Below are 16,306 nucleotides of genomic sequence, written 5' to 3' on the forward strand. Positions count from 1 at the left end.
TATTGCAACGTGTTCATTGTTCCTCTAACCTGGCAAGAGTCAGATTGATACGCGAATCAGTCAAAGGAGTGGGACTGCTCAGGAAACGCAGGACATTTAGTACAATACTTTGAGCTCGTTGGGTGATGTGGCACCTTTTGCACACCTACCAAACTTTTGTTTAGGCCCAGTACGGCCATGAATGAACATGTCGACACTGGCAGGCGCCTTGTTTTGACCAGTTGAGTCCTCTTACCTCGATGATTTGCATGGATGGCTTTGTGGCATTGAGTGACAATGAAAGATTAGCTGAATTTGCCCACTGATGTTGGTTGTCTCCCCCCAGCCTTTGCCCTTCTTGTTTTTGGAACAGCCACATCTTTGGCAAGAGGAGCTAACTTAACAAAAAAGGATCAGGCAGGTTGCAAATGAGATTTAGCCAATGTCTGTCACAGAGCAATGGAAATTCATACAAAAATTTGAGAATGAATTGTATTTTTTTTTTATAAAATGAAAACATAATTTACACTTTCAATGTACACTTATTACAGCCCAGAGCAAACAGAAGAATTAAGATCTAATAAAACACAGTACCCTCTTTTCACATCCTCACTCTTGTATGCGTTACAACAAATAAATTATGAAAACATATAAAAAGGAAAAATTGTACAATATTACCATTACTGATTTGTTCAACATGGATCACTGGAGCTATAAATAGCTTTGTTATACATTAAAACAAAACACTGTTTTTACATGACAAAAACAAGACTTGTCGACACCTGAATGGAGGGAAAAGAGAAGAGTGTGACTTCTCGTCCAGAGTTTAAAACAGGGGTGGGGAACCAGAACTTGTTCATGGTGACCATGTGGTTTAAATGCAATTGGGCTTTTTCAGTTCCTCTGAGTTTTTTAGAATTGCATGATGGGCCAGATTAGGTTGCCCACCCCTGATTTCAGGGGGCCACTTGTGGCTTCACTCGAGTCATCAACCCTCTCCACAAAAGGCAAACTCAACTTTACTAAATTCCAGCTAGAAGAAGCTTTAAAGGGAAAGCTGCAATGGCGAGTAAGAAGCAATTATGCGTTTTTGTTAGTTAGTTTTTTTTTCTTCAAACAGTACCTGTGATGGTGTAGCGTGTAGGTCCAGCATCATAAGGAACCTGAGCCTAGTATTCAAACAGTTCCAGTCATCACAAACATTTTGAACGGAGTTATCAAAAAGTACCGGCAGCCACAAAGCACAAACTTGTCTTACTGTATGAAAAATAGATTAATACTATGTTTTTTTTCCATAGACAGAAGAGGGCCATTTTGTCTCCCTACTTGTACAGTAAATGATAAGAGAAGCATAATTTTAATTTTAAGTTAGTTTTTTTCCCCAAGTATAGAAATAGCTTGGAATTTGGGGAATATATATGCATTTTTGGGATGGGAGAAAGAACATGTCGTTTTTAGTAGGACGTGACAGTTAGCCTAGTTTAGAGGGGGGAAAAATTAAGTGACCAATATGGCTTTTGCCGTTGTGTTCGCTCAATGACAATAAAGGACAAATTAACACTCACTCAAAGGCATAGAAGAACCTAAAAGTCAACCACTTGACTTCTCGTTACGGTAAAAGAAGGATGAGATATTAACAAGGAGTGAGCCAAGCTGCCAGTTGCCATCAAAAACGTTGAAAGTTATCCACTTAAGCTTTATGCTGACATGTCAGCGCAATGAGAAAAAAGATCAATAGTGGGAAATGTTAATTAACCTCACAGCCAGTTAGCGCGCAAAGCAATAGAAAAACATTCAAACTGGTCTACTTAGCTTTGTGGCGACATGACCGTAGCGACGAAAATTGTGACGAGACTAGCAAGAAACGTTAAGCATTTAAGACTGTCCCTGACCACTTAGCTTTGGTGCTATGCATTAGCTCAATGCTTAATAGGCTCATTCGTGCTCAAAAGTACTGTATAGAAAATACTAGCCAAGGATCGAAAAAATATGTGTTCGCAGTTGGGTTCTGGAGGCGCTGCTCAGTGTTTTCTTTGAAACGCTTTTACTACCGCCGCCACCTCGGGGAAGTCTGTATGCATTTGTATACAAATATGTCCAGTACTAAAGGTCCTCAGTGTAAACGATGAGAGGCCACGAGTCTTCCGTAAACTAGATTGCTCGTCACCCACTTGTCACCATATAAACACACACCCACACACACTCTCGTATTTCAACAATATCAATACAATATAGATTACAGGGATATGCAAGTGTGTACCTTACAGGCTTCATATGTACAGTACTTAAGACTGTGGAACGCTTGCGGGACTTCAAGTGCATCATGGGAATTGTAGTCTATCATGGCGTTTTTGGCTGACTGGCTTGCAGGAACAGTGTTTAGGCCTCTCCGGGTGATTTAAATAGTCTCCTCGAACGTAGAAACCATAGAAGATTTAGAAAAATAAGAGGCTCAGAGGGATGGGGCGGGGTTGAAGTGTGAGGTGGGAAATCTTTCCAGCTTTAAGGCAGTCCAGTTATGTTCATTCCCTCTTGGGTGGCGTCTGGTGCACGGCGGGGTGCGCGGCGTGCTCGCTCTCGCCCAAGTGGCCGAAGAGTCGGTTGAACTTGCGCAGCTGCTCACTGGCTGTCACGCTCTCCTCCTGCAGGCGCTGGTTGTTCTCGCGCAGGTTGGCCATCTCGGCCATGAGTGCCACCTTGTCGTGCTTTTCCTGAGACAACACATATGCAAGGGTATCATACTGGCCTTTCCTTTACTGGACGACAGATAACACATGTAAGTGATAGTGTTGTTTCTCATTCAATCGTTTGGCTTGATGGACTTGATTTGATTGAATTTATGACATACTGTAGATCTGAATGAGAACACTTTGAGTTCTGGGGGAGATGGGGGCTTCACCCTGAGTTTTTTTCCCCACTATATCCATCACCATCACAGCTTATTTTATAACAAAGATAATGTGTATTTAACCAGCCAACATAATTTTAATTTAAAATCCTATTGCGATGGTTCTAAGCCTTTCAACAATTGATAGTTGAACACAAGTGGTAGGAACACATGCAGACAGTACACAAGATTCACAAGCATATATTCTTTATCCTCGATTAAAGACATCTGTGTTTGTGTGTGTTTTAGGCTATGCGCACACTGCAGGGCGTGATGCCCAATTCAGATTTTTTTGGGTTAAATCGGATCTTTAAGTACTTGTTCACATTACAAAACAAATGCGAGTTCTCATGCGGAAGCAACGTATCCGTGTTGAGACACATGCACACAAAGCATGACAAAGTGAGGTGCACAAAGAAAAAAAAAAGTATACGAGATGACATCATGTCTGTGTGGCTGAATTACTACTATTACCACAAATGTCCATTTTAAGCTTCATGTTTCAAGTGCAATTAAATTAAAGTCAGAGGTTCACACGTTACTCAAAACGTTTTTGCAGATTCATGGACAATGTCAGCAGTCTCTTGAGCACTCCCGCTCTGCCCATGTGGAGTAAATATTGGGCTTTTGATAATATAGAGGTCGGATGTGTGCGGTTCATATCTGCAAACGCATCGCATACATATCTGATTTATATCTACATACGGAAGAGGCCCAGATCGGATTTGAGAAAAAAGCTTGCAATTCTACTGTTCACACTGCATTAAAACAATTCTGATATGTGGAGCATATTGGCAAAAACAAAAATCTGAATTGAGTTGCAGTGTCAACGTAGCCTTACACTTCCCCCTGGTGGCCAATATTCACACACCAGATGAAGCAGCACAATATAGTAATGTAATGATTCCCAACCAGTGAGCCATGAGAGGTCTAACGGTCTAACGGCAATGATAAAATGTTACTAAATTAGTGAGAAATGTATTTACGAACAAGAAATAATGTATCTTTGTCCATCTAGCTATGCCATCAACTTATAGTACAGAAAGAACAAATACATGATATTGTATTAGATGGCAAAAAGCATGAAATTGACATATATATCCTCTTTTGGTGACAATTTTGTTTGGTAGTGTGCCGTGCTATTTTTCAAGTTAAAAAATGTGCCTTGGCTCAATAAAAGTGGGGAATCATTGCTTTAATGCATGAAATCATGATGCATATATTCGTGATTCAATTCTTTATATTCTATTTTATCATGTCATCAATGAATGTTTTTATAAAATATACCGTACAATACTGGTAGGGGTTCTATATTTCTTATTAAAGATACAATACAAAATGTTCTGTCGTTTGTTTTTATGGGTTTTCTTTTTCCCGTGGGCGCTTGAACAGAAAGAATCATGGCATTTCTATTCATCTCATTGGGGAAAGATTTGAGAGTTTTGAGGAACCAATTAAATCGCAATTCAAGGCACCGCTCCCAAAAATGGTCATTTTTCATTGTTGACTGGTGAACATTTTTCGTGCACCAACTAAAAACACAAAACAAGAGGGTAATTGACTCACTCTTTCTAGGTCATTGTTGAGCTGTTTCAACATCACCTCCAGATGGTGGAGACGCCCTGACAACTCGTTGGGTATCTCGTCGCTGCAAACAAACAAACAAACAAATAAATAAATACAAAGGTGCACATCACATTGACGGTCAACAAGATAAGTGTGTGTGGGACGGGCATAAGTAATGCCGAGAAATGTAAGGTACCTGCTGATGGTGGGTGTGGTCCGTGGCGTCTGAGGAGTGGGAAACTGCACAGGACTGCTGGCAGGCCTCATGTCCACACCGCCTCCTAGTGTTTCAGTCAGTGAGAAGAGTGACACGGCTCTTTGTGCTGAAAGAAGAAACCATGTGATTGACTGGACTCTTAAGTTCATAGTGTTGTCCACCAGTGATAAATTTAGTTGGTAATATCCACCTTCATAGACTTTGGCAGCATTAACCAGGCTGGACCACTCCAATCCACAAGCCGTGTCAGGCAGGGGCATGAGTCCGGGATCTAGCCTCCTCAGTGTGGAGACTTTGTCTCTCACCTCAGTTAAGGACAGTTCTGATGCAGACAGCGGCACTGAAGGGAAATGGTTGTAGTGAGTACAACAAACTGTGTCATGTAAGCACGAAACTAGTGCAACTCACCCTTATTGGGCTGTGCGTGGGTGGAGGAGGTGGAGTGCTTGCGTATGGGCAGAGTGCACGTAAAGAGCACGTCCATGGGGGCCGACTGGTTTTCAGAATTGGCAAAGCTGGCGTCCCTGCGACCGCTGCACAAAGACTCGTCGGAAAAGGTGCGCTGCAACGTGCGCCTGGGGGACTGCAGGAGAGAACATAGTCACAATAGCAATCAGTATATGCAAAATTGTAGCCGTACTCAATAATGGCCCCGCGGTGGAGGCGACAGGTGAGCAGAAGCGATTTTACAAGAGACACATTTTGCATAATGTCTTACGTCTTGGTCTAACTGTGTGCAGGAGTGTGTGGTCCTCACTGGATCCCGCTGCGGAGACTCTGCGGGGTTGTCCATGATGATCAGTTTCTTCAGATCGTCCTCGATGGTGCTCTTGTGGGTCCGCCGTGGAGAGCGCAGGTCTCTCAGGGATGCTCTCAGTCGCGGTTGCCCGAACACATTCTTCGAGTTCATGTCAACCTGACTAATAACAGCCAAATGCAAGCGGTAATTGACACGCACCCAAAAAGGTTCAGAATTGCCTAAAGTTGCCACGTGGTGGCGTCACAATAACATTTTTATATTTGACATGCTTGAAATTGACAGTTACACCCAGTTCCGTGGTGACAGATGATTTGAGATACAAGTGTTAGAAATGACCCCGCGTAGTCATGAAACAAATTTAACTTGCATCTCAGGGCACCACTTGTGATACCCTTCACAGAAAAGTAGGAGAAAAACAAACATACGTCTTGCCGTTGCTGCTGTCGGACCTGGATGAGGTGTTTGCATTGGAAGGTGACGGGTTGATGTCTTCAGGCTGCAAGATGCTTTCTCTGCTCTTTCCATAAAAGGCCTTGGGGGCGGAGCTAGAGAGAGGGATGGCGCCCATTACGGCCGAAGTGGGCGTGGTGGTTGAGGCTCTGACTGGCCGTGTCTTGTCTCCTGTGGGAGTCGCGTAACCTTGAGGCGTGTAGGCTCTAGAACACAAGACCACAGCTTGAATACGTAGCCCGGACACAAATTAGGGCCGATCAAATTGGTCCGAAAGTGCAGGTTTTTTTTGGTCACAATTTCCCCTGCTGGTTAAATGAAAAACAAATAACGACATTATTCAAATGAAATTTGAAAAAATGGGGAAAAAAGGAAAGCATCCAGGTCTCCCCGACTAAGATTTGCTAATTTTTCATAACATTGAGCCATTTTGGTCCTCTCCTATGGAGTACCTTGCCAATCTCTGAGTACCTCCTCAGAGATTGTTGATGTTTTCAAGAGGAGGCAAAGGCACATCTTTTTAGCTTGACTTCTGAATAACTTATGTATGTACTTATTTTAATTATTTTAATTCAAGCCCCCTTTTATTTATTTACTAATTTATTAAGCGCCACTGTTTCCTCTTGGGGGGCGTCCACGCTGGAAGGTGTGGCGGCTGCCACTCAGCGTGGCTTAGCTCCCCCCTCGGTGCTTTTTTCCCCATCATATGGTTTCTCTGAGCATAGGCATGCTTGTGGGGATATACAGTATATCTGTGTATGTTGGGAGGAGAGGAGGGGATCCTCTTTTTATGTTGTAATTTAGAAGTTTTAATTGTACAGTACTTTGAGTTGCATTTATTTGAAAAGTATGAAAAGTGCTACATAAATAAAGTTTGATTGATTGATACCAAACAAGTAAAAGTTTTTTTTTTTCTACCCGCAGCACAAATTTGTATCAACTTGAATCAGGTGAGTTGGAGTAGGGAGGGATCCAAAACAGGCAGGATATGACTGTCGAGGAACCGGAGTTTCAATAAAATTTATGGTGCCTCAAAACGTTTCCCGATAATTCCAAAGGTTGCTGTTGTAGCCCAAATCGTTAGCTATGCGAGGGTTAATCGACAGGTGTGCGAGGATGAGTAGGCGGACCTAAAATAAACCACGGTGACTTGTCTTATTACCTTGGTTTGAAAGCCTCAATTTTTTCAGCACTGGATTTAGGAGGAGGGAACGTCCGAGTGCGATACCCTTTGTTTTGATTGGCCGCAGCCGAAATGCCCGGGGATGACTCCCGTTTCTTGGCGTCCGCCCCGCCACCACTTCTTCCCACGGACAGCTCCTGGTTGTAGGAGACGGCCCCATGCGAGGGTTTGTGGGATTGGCCGCCAGATACATGGCGACTGTTGTGATTGTTATAATAGGCCGGCGCGTCGATGCCACTGTCATTGGATCCGCCTTTACTGAGGTGATCCGGATCGGGCTCGACAGGGTCGCCCGGGAAAGCCCCGTTCCCTCTGTCGGCTGCCGAGCCTCCCTCGAACCAGCGCTCGTCGCTGTGACTGCTGGAGGCGTTGCTCGACAGTGTGTTGCTGCTGGAGGGGCTGGAGTACTGGGGCTCACCCTGTGGTGCATACAGAGGAAGTTAAAGGAAGGAAAGTGACAGAGTGATAGTTTCCAAAACTAAATCGAACCTTTGAGTGTCTGTTTGGTGAGTCTTTGCCTTGGGCGTCCTGTCTGAGTCTCCTCTGGCCTCCTCCTCCACCGCCACCCACAGCAGCAGCAGTCGCCTGCATCCTGGATGCTGCTGCTGGAACATGCCAGAGGGGTTCTACATACAAAATACCGAAAAGATCACATCAAATGTAACCAAAGAGGCATTCATCAAGTACTAGTCTAGTCAAGTTACATTTATTTATATAGCCCTAAATTACCAAAAAATCTCAAAGGTCTTCACATGTCCACAGATGACAAATATTAATGACATCCCCCAAGAGGGCAAGGAAAAACAAGTTATGCAATCATATCGTAGAATTGGACCAATGATGCAGAATGTGGCAGCTGTAGTTTTGGGGAACAACATACCAGTTCTGCAGCGCTCCATGGTGCTCTCCTGACTGGTGAAGCCAGATGATGACTCTCCGCTGGACTTGATGTCCACGCTGCAGTGAGGATCGTAGGACAGCAGAGCGCGCTGCCCTGTTCCATATCTGCACAGAACACAGTAGGTTTCAACATGAAGACCATAGTCAGGAAACATTACCAACACACGTAACTGATGCAAAACACTAACAGCATACATTTTGAATTACTTTGAATGTCCCAACTTCAACTAACATTTTTGCTTCCTTTTTACATCTCAGTTCAATAAAACCTGTACCGCAATGAATACCCTGAGGATTCTTCCACAATATTGCTAACACTCATCTAAATGTGCTGCAGTTACACAAAAGCAGGTATTTTTCCTTCTCTGTATACGGCAGTTGTTTTGACTGACTTGTGAGATAATCTATGAGAAACGACACCCACTCACCTGTCAGGAGAAGATTTGTAGCGCACAAAGGGCCCCGGTGTGATTCCAGGTGTCCCCATAGTAGAGAGGCTCACCAGGCCAGAGGAGGGCGATGAGAAGCTGGCAGAGGGGTTTCTGTAAGGCAGCATTCGGTCACAGCCAGCAGGTGATATGTTGTAGTGGTTCTCTGGGTAGCTGACGGGCCTGAGCAGACACACAGAAGAGAGAGTGTGGAGAGGTGAACCAGACATTGAGATGACGAGAGCGAATAGACATGACTCGAGTTTGTGTGAACATGATGAGAGATTAAAGTTGCAAAAGAGGGGAGTACATGGTCAGCACCAAGGGCCATTAATTTGCATTCAGGACGCAGATCGGTGAACATCTACTGCTCTGGTCAGTCTACAGAAGTTTCCAGAAGGTCACAAAAATTGCTAGTTGCTAGACTGTTGTTTGTCACTTTTGTGTGCGTGTGCGTTTTTGCTACAGGGGTCGGAAAGTCTTTTAATACCACTGGTATAAAATATGGGGGGAAAATACCACATGATGATGTCCTCTGGTATTTTATGGTGCAAAACAACATAATAATTAAGGCCTTTAACACACTTGACGATGATATCAGAAGTGGAAAAAAGCGAGATTAGCCTTAAAAATCAGTCCGCTTTACTGTCATGGAGAAAAAGTAAATAAACTTGCACAATCAAGACTCTGAAGGAAGATGTTTCTGCTGTGGAAAAAAGCGAGATTAGCCTTAAAAATCAGTCCGCTTTACTGTCATGGAGAAAAATAAATAAACATGCACAATCAAGACTCTGTTTCTGGTTTTTGCTGCTGCCTTTCTGTTCTTTCTTTTTAATGAGGCAACCCACACTGACTCAAACAACCTTCGTTGTCAAGTAACAATACACAATTACTATTCATTACTCCATGCTAATCCTCATATTTAAGTTAAACTTGTTGCTAGTACCATTCACGAATGTGATCATTATTGCAGCTTCAAGGCATCACTCTCACCTCTTAGAATTGAAGTGCTGAGGCTCTCTGTAGGGAATTGGCATCGAAGCCTTGTGGGAGGAACGCAGCAACGGAGGCGGTGGTGGGGGACCCATGGGGGCCCACCGCTGTGGGTTGGGGGTCCCATGTAGCCCCTGAGGGACGGGCGGGCTGTCCCAGCGCCAACCCGAGCGAAGGGAGGGCCGGTAGCCCGCGGCCAAAGGCTCAGCTTCGGGCTTCTGCTCCATGGTCTTCATCTCATATTCCTCTGTGCAGCCCCTGAAATAATCACAAGCAGAACAAGTCATAAGCATTATACTCAAATCCATTTTCTTACCACATAATGTCGGCTACTAATAAGCTCCCCTTGACACAGACAGGAGCAGAATAAGAAGAGAGAAAACTGATCATTGGACTCCATCTCGCCTACTGAGAGACGGTGGTCAAGTATGTCTGTGTGAATTGCCGTCCAACCGAATTAAAGAGCTCCTCACACAAGATATAGCTGTCAACGTGCAGACTCGTGTAGTTCATTGACAAAGACACACCACCTCATCTACAAAGCTTTCTGATTGTGATAAAGCGATCTCAATCACCATTATTTTTCAGGAAACACAACAAAAAATCTCAATTGGGTGTAGTTAATCATTGACTCAGTGCTTTGAGGCATCCATCCATTTTAGGCGAGAAGTACAACCGTATACTGGTCGCCAATTGGGCAGCGTATATAGACAAACATTCCCCATCACATTCACACCTATGGATAAGTCTTGCATGAACATAACATGCATTGTTTTTTGTTTTGTTTTTAAAGTGAAAGGGAGTTGGAGTATCTGAGGAAAACCCAAGCTAGCACGCCGAGAACATGCAAACGCTACACATGAACCCTTTAGCCCAGATTTGAACCAAGGACCTCTCGACTGAAGCAGAAAAGCAAACCACTACTTCACCGTGCTGCTGCTTTGATGCAATTGAAAAAAATAATGAAATGCAGTAACGGCCGGCCCGGCGTGACAGTAGTTAGTGTGTTGGCCTCACAGTGCAGAGGTCGTGTGTTCGATCCCGGCTACGGCCTTCCTGTGTGGAGTTTGCATGTTTTCTCCGGGTACTCCGGTTTCCTCCCACATTCCAAAAACAAGCATGGCAGGCTGATTGAACACTCTAAATTGTCCCTAGGTGTGAGTGTGAGGGCGGCTGGTTGTTCGTCTCTTGTGTGTCCTGCGATTGGCTGGCAACCGGTTCAGGGTGTTCCCTGCCTACTGCCCCAAGACAGCTGGGATAGGCTCCAGCACCCCCTGCGACCCTTGTGAGAATAAAGCGGATCGGAAAACGGATGGATGGATGGAAATGCAGTAACGGCTGTGAAAGCACATGCACTGTTGATTCAGTCTGAACTAGTTCGCATTTGGAAGAATAACATTATGTTAGCTGTGTACGTTAGCTACATCCAAGCTAATTCATGCGATGAAGTGTTAATTCTAAAAAATATGCATTTGAGTGATATTTGGCAAAGCAAGTGCCTCACATCAGTTGTATTTGGCTAGACATTTGCCCCGATTAATCCAAGTGCTCGGTTAAAATTAAGCCTTCTCATATGCATCATGCAAATAAAATGAAAACGACATGCATTCTATTGCAAAATACTAAGAGACTTGAGATATCTGGCTTCATTGTAATATTTCCCTGTCTTGCTTTGTCAAAGTAGTACATACCCAAAGCGCCTACACATGCGTGCAGCGACGGTCTCTTCCCACACAGTTGGCGCTCCCCCAACATGCGCGCACGGTTAAAACCATTCTTGCCATCTATCACACATTCTCTTCTGCCGTATCCGTCACTCTCAGAACCAGAGGCAGAGCGGAGGCAACTCTCCCTTCTTCTTTCTTTCTATCTTCAATCCGCCCACTCCCTTTCACCCGCGCTCGGCGCTGTTGAGACACGTTGTCCTCCTCTCGCCGGTCCGCCTTCCTCTCCCTTTATCCCTCCCTCTTTTCCCGCAAAGCATTTTTTAATGAATCGCATCCAATCGCTTGTATTATTTATTTTTAGTTGCCTTTTTACCCTCCCTTCTGTGGATTCCAGTCCTTAATCTCATGCAATCGGCTTGGCTGGCGCATAACGCGGAATGAGCAGGAGAAGGGAGATACAGAGAGGAAGGGGGAAGAGTGAAATACAAGACTCTTAATTACTAGCTGTACCATTGCCACAACGTGTGTGTGTGTGTGTGTGAGAGAATGTGTGTGTGAGAAAGGGTTGAAAGTTGGTGTAATTAAACGGTCTCTATGAATAAAGCAATGTGACCGCAATGACTGTATTCGAGTGACTCCCTCTCACACACATGCATGCACACAGACATGTTCATACAAGCCATTACATCAACCTACAACCACTTTACAGCATCCAAAGACATTACTCATTATCATTATTTGCAAGGTCCATGCGAGGTGCAAAGAACTATGGTGGTAGAGACAAGAAACTCAAGTAATATGCTTGCTCGTAGGAAAAAGGAAGGCTAAAATGAATACCAAAATCTCTTTGCTTTTCCTCCATGTGTCCTAGTTTGTGCCTGTTTGCTCGCTTCCTCTTTTCGCACCCTCCCACACAAAATTCTGCCCACCATCTCATCTCAGGCGCGCTTTTGTGCGTTTGCGTCAAGAGTATGGGCATTGGACTGAATGGCATTGGTAATAAGTGATGAATGTTATTTTTGACAGTCGTTTCGGCAGGAAAAAAAAGGGCAGCAGGGCGCACGAGTGATTAGCACTTGTGTCTCTCAGTCGTCAGGTTCTACGTTCGGCTCTGGCCTTCCTGTGCGGCGTTAGCATGTTCTCTCCTGTGCTTTGCGGGTGTTACCTAAGGTTCCTTCCATGCTTGAAAAACATGCATGTTTAATTGAAGAATCCAAATCATGTGTGAATGTGAGTGTGGATGTTTGTTTGTCCATATGAGGGGTCACGAACCTTTTTGAAACTGAAACGTATTGTTTGTAGAGGGCTACCAATGTGAAACACACTTAAGAACAAATTTGCTCGAATTCCTTTACTCATGTTGTTATATGCCATTACGTTCACTGGTCAACAATTTCTTACTATTTTTTTAAAAATCTGAGATGGAAGTAAACGTTTCCAGGTTTTTGGGGTTTTTTTGCGCTAATTCTGAATCTGGCCTTGTTTTTCCTCAGTTCATTAAGTTTTCACAATGATAGGTTCATATACTAATCTATGTATTTAAGGGTTGAGGGGTAGGTTCAGCAACAGGTGGATCTTTTTTTCTGAAAGGTCATAGGTATATATTAAAACACAAATCTATAATGTGCAGCTTTCATAGGTCAAAAATATGAAACATGAAAGTCTAAAAAAAAAAAGGGGGGGGGATCAGCGTCTAAAATACGAGTAGGGACACAGAGGCATCTCTGATTAAAATGTTGTTAGCCACTGTTTATTATACCCATCCCTCGACAAACTACTCACAGCAGACATTTTACAACAGCAGGATGATAAACACGGACACATGCACTTTACTTACCTCCGCGGTCCGCCCTCTTCGTACGGGGGAATGATGACCACTTTGACCGTGACCGACGTCCTGAGCAGGTCAATCATTTGCTCGTGAGTCAGCGTCACGGCGGCAACCTTGCATATCTCCACCAGGCGGCTGCCCTGCCTCAGGCCTGCCTGCCAGGCAAACCCGTACTCCTCAACCTGCATTGCAACACACAGCACCACTTCAAGTTAAATCAAAAGCATGTGCAGACCCTTGACAGGTGAACATGGCTGCTCACAGTACCTCAGCCACGGTGCCGTCCAAGCGCACGTGAAAGCCCAACTGGCCCAGTCCGTTTCTCCTCAGTGTCATATCCACCGTCTCGCATCCCACAGTTAGTGACTAAAAACAAGATGAAGCATGCAAATTTGGAAATCCTGAAAAATAACATGGCATTTGAAAGACAGTTTTTCCTTTTAATACTGAGATACTTTTGAATACAAATTTTTCCACCACGTCAACAGGCTCTCTGTTGTCATGATCAGCCACAGGATCCAACATGTTATTTGCTTCTTCAGCGATTGACCTGTTCTGTTTTTCTGTTGGATTAGGACTCTATCTAGGAAATCTCCATTTCTGGCCATTTAATTCATCAAATGTCACAGGGATTATCGTAATATGGAAATGGACCCTAATCAGAGCCCACAGGCAATTGCGCAACTCCCCAGTTATGTGATCACATGGCGTGCTGTTAAATCTTTTTATATAATTGCTTGATTTATGTTAATTAGTTACACTATATGGATTTAACAGTCGTGGTATGGGGATATTATTAGCGTTAATCTTTTTACATACTTTTATATCCATTCAAGGCTTCAGTTGTTTATTGATGAGTTACTTTATATGCCTATATCAAAGGCTGATTAGCTTTAATAATCAATTCTGGGACACTGTTCAACCTTGAATTAGTTTTAATTTCAATACATACACAAGGCAAATGCATGATGATAATTTTCCATGTTGATTAAGGTCGAAATAGCATTACTTCAGGGGCTTTCAATTCTACTGGATCCACTGCTGTTTCACATTACTTGTGCATTTTTTCATTCATAAAACCCATTACCAATATTCTTATTCTTATTATTAGTAAGGGTCCATAAGTTTAAATGTACATGATTGTTTATATGTGCCCTGCGATTGGGTCTACCCTGCCTCTTGCAGTCAGCTGAGATAGCTCCAGCTCCAGCTTCATCCCACACTCCAAAAACAGGCATGCTAGTTTCATGAGGACAGGCGCTACACAAAATGAATGGATGGTTATAATTCGAGCATGTCTGTACTAGCTTTTGAAGTTGTAAAAGAATTATAGTGGAATATAATGGAAGTCACACACAATTATAATATATCTATCCTGGCCAACTTGGGTTTTCTTCTGACTTCAAAACAGACAATGGAGATGATTCATTTTCATTTTGGTCCAATTCCAAACTGTTACTACTTCAGGTGTTTTCTATGTTGGAAGTTTGACTTTAATTGTGCCTTATCTTTATTGTGCATTAATAACAGTTGGATGAAAACCCTGCTGTATTATTAATCCTCTGGAGCATCAATATGCAAAACCAACAGTGCATTTTTAATTACATTTTTTCAATGTATACTGTATTTTTTCCCCCAATACTTAATTTTGTTATTCATCATGTCCCCCCTTATCCCCACCCCCACCACAATCATTCTGCTCTGACAAGAACATGCGGTAACAAGATTCATCAGGACAATCTGTGAGAACAATTAAGAAACACTGCCTGTAATCTTATCGATGCTTAAAGCAATATTCCTCACCTTCAACCGCTGCACCATTTCCCTGATATCCTGTGCGCCGCCCTCAAGCACCCGCACGGCGATATGGTCACCTCTGCCATAGAATATCTTCAAAGACAAGCGCTCAGCAGTCCAGCCGATCACGTCGGCGCAGAAGCAGTTGAAAACCACTTCTTTGGTGGAGCAGTCCACCAGGAGGATATATTCGGCGGAAAAGCCCAGGGCGCAGCGGAGCTCAGCACCACCACCGCTGAAGTCCTGGGCCAGGACCCTCCAGGCGACGGCCCCCGCGGCCCCCAGCTCGGCCGCGTCTCGTGCTTTCGAGCGTTCGCGTTTTTTTGACGCCAAGGAAATGAGGTTGTTCAGTTTGCCGGCAGAGTCCATCGGGGTGCTGCTGATGTAATTCTCTGCCAAGTCGCGCAGGTATTCCTGCCTCGTCCGCGTTGCCATGGTGTGGAACTTTTCAGACTTGTGCGCCGCATTTTCCGCGTTGATGATTTTGGCGAGCAAGAAGTTCCGAAAAGTGTTTGAGTCACGGAATGTGACGCTGCTCGGGATGGCTGGACCAAAAGGAGGCACGTCCTTCATTCTTGTCACAGCAACACTGAGGAAGACAAAGGTAGAAAGGTCAAGATTTGAATATCATACTATTAAATATTGGCATCTGTTCTTTACGACGCTGCGACACGAATAATTGCTGAGTGCCGGATGCTTGCTTTTGATTTCACAAACGGACCAAATTGGGGGGGGGGGAATATATATATATATATGTGTGTGTGTGTGTGTGTGTGTGTGTGTAATAATCTTAGTGATATTGTGAACTCTCCCACATTGGGAATTTTCCAAAGAGCATGTCTCAATGATCTTTTGATTAATTGTGCGGTTGGGGGTGCGAGAGCAGCAGACAATGGTCCAAACATGATCAATTTATTTTGTTTGGATTTGTGTGTTAAATTGAATTTCATTTAAATACATACATGCGGTATTTATTTGAAGTTGTTGGTTGTCTGTAATGTTTGTTGACTGACTGAATTTGAGTCCATTTCAAATACAAATATTATACTATTATACAAAACGTTTACCTGTAGCAAGTGTTTTCCGAACAGGGATTGTTTACACGAACAATGACAAAAACGTGCTGGAAGTGTGAGCGGATATTCTGAGGGGTGAATGGCAACGCTCCGGGCTCCTGAAAGATGATGGTGACGATGTCATTCCCAATGTGCCTCTTTCGTAGGAGCTAAGGAGAAGGCAGGAGATTAAATATGAATAACATGGCACAAAAATGTCAAGTATTTACACAGCAAACTTCAGAAGGAGGAAGCAAGTCTGAAAAGGGAACTTAGAGATGGGTGCCGCCATCCCCTCATAACCGCTCTTTATGGAATTAGTGTTTTCCCCACATTCTGTGAGGACTACTTGTGTCTAGCTGTGTGTGGCTGTGACATGGGACGGCATCCACGCTGTGTCTGTGTTGGTGGTGCTGCCAATCTCCGTTCATCTGCTGATGGAAGTGTAAAAGTAGAAATTATATAATGCAGCCTCCTGTTTGGCTACAGATACACAGACACAGAAGCGCCTTTTCCGCAATAATAATAACATAGTTTTTGCCATTTTTACCACTTTTACATATTTGTATTTTTTAGGATTTTGAAGGATGATG

The 16,306-nt window shown here is 43.7% G+C and overlaps 1 protein-coding gene across 4 annotated transcripts in view; it reads right to left on the reverse strand.

Moving 5' to 3' along the window:
* Nucleotides 1-457: 457 nt before the first annotated feature.
* Nucleotides 458-16,306, reverse strand: part of sipa1l3 (signal-induced proliferation-associated 1 like 3) — a 58,914-nt gene continuing 43,065 nt past the window's right edge. The window contains exons 8-23 of one of the 4 annotated variants that reach the window (XM_086125668.1): nt 15,726-15,883; nt 14,665-15,247; nt 13,129-13,227; nt 12,868-13,043; nt 9,364-9,621; nt 8,371-8,553; nt 7,923-8,047; nt 7,532-7,647; nt 7,022-7,461; nt 5,835-6,065; nt 5,368-5,569; nt 5,058-5,232; nt 4,840-4,989; nt 4,629-4,755; nt 4,433-4,514; nt 458-2,690 (exon numbers count right to left, since the gene is read on the reverse strand). In XM_086125668.1, coding sequence (XP_085981794.1) covers nt 2,502-2,690; nt 4,433-4,514; nt 4,629-4,755; nt 4,840-4,989; nt 5,058-5,232; nt 5,368-5,569; nt 5,835-6,065; nt 7,022-7,461; nt 7,532-7,647; nt 7,923-8,047; nt 8,371-8,553; nt 9,364-9,621; nt 12,868-13,043; nt 13,129-13,227; nt 14,665-15,247; nt 15,726-15,883 — 3,294 coding nt within the window. In that variant the 3' untranslated portion in view covers nt 458-2,501. Of the gene's footprint in view, nt 2,691-4,432; nt 4,515-4,628; nt 4,990-5,057; nt 5,233-5,367; nt 5,570-5,834; nt 6,066-7,021; nt 7,462-7,531; nt 7,669-7,922; nt 8,048-8,370; nt 8,554-9,363; nt 9,622-12,867; nt 13,044-13,128; nt 13,228-14,664; nt 15,248-15,725; nt 15,884-16,306 lie in introns of all 4 variants that reach the window. The other 3 variants (XM_086125669.1, XM_086125666.1, XM_086125665.1) reach the window with 3 other exon arrangements.

Source organism: Hippocampus guttulatus, chromosome 12 (genome assembly GCF_054856545.1).
Source record: "Hippocampus guttulatus isolate MCC_2025c chromosome 12, RoL_Hgut_1.0, whole genome shotgun sequence".
NCBI classification, from domain to species: domain Eukaryota; kingdom Metazoa; phylum Chordata; class Actinopteri; order Syngnathiformes; family Syngnathidae; genus Hippocampus; species Hippocampus guttulatus.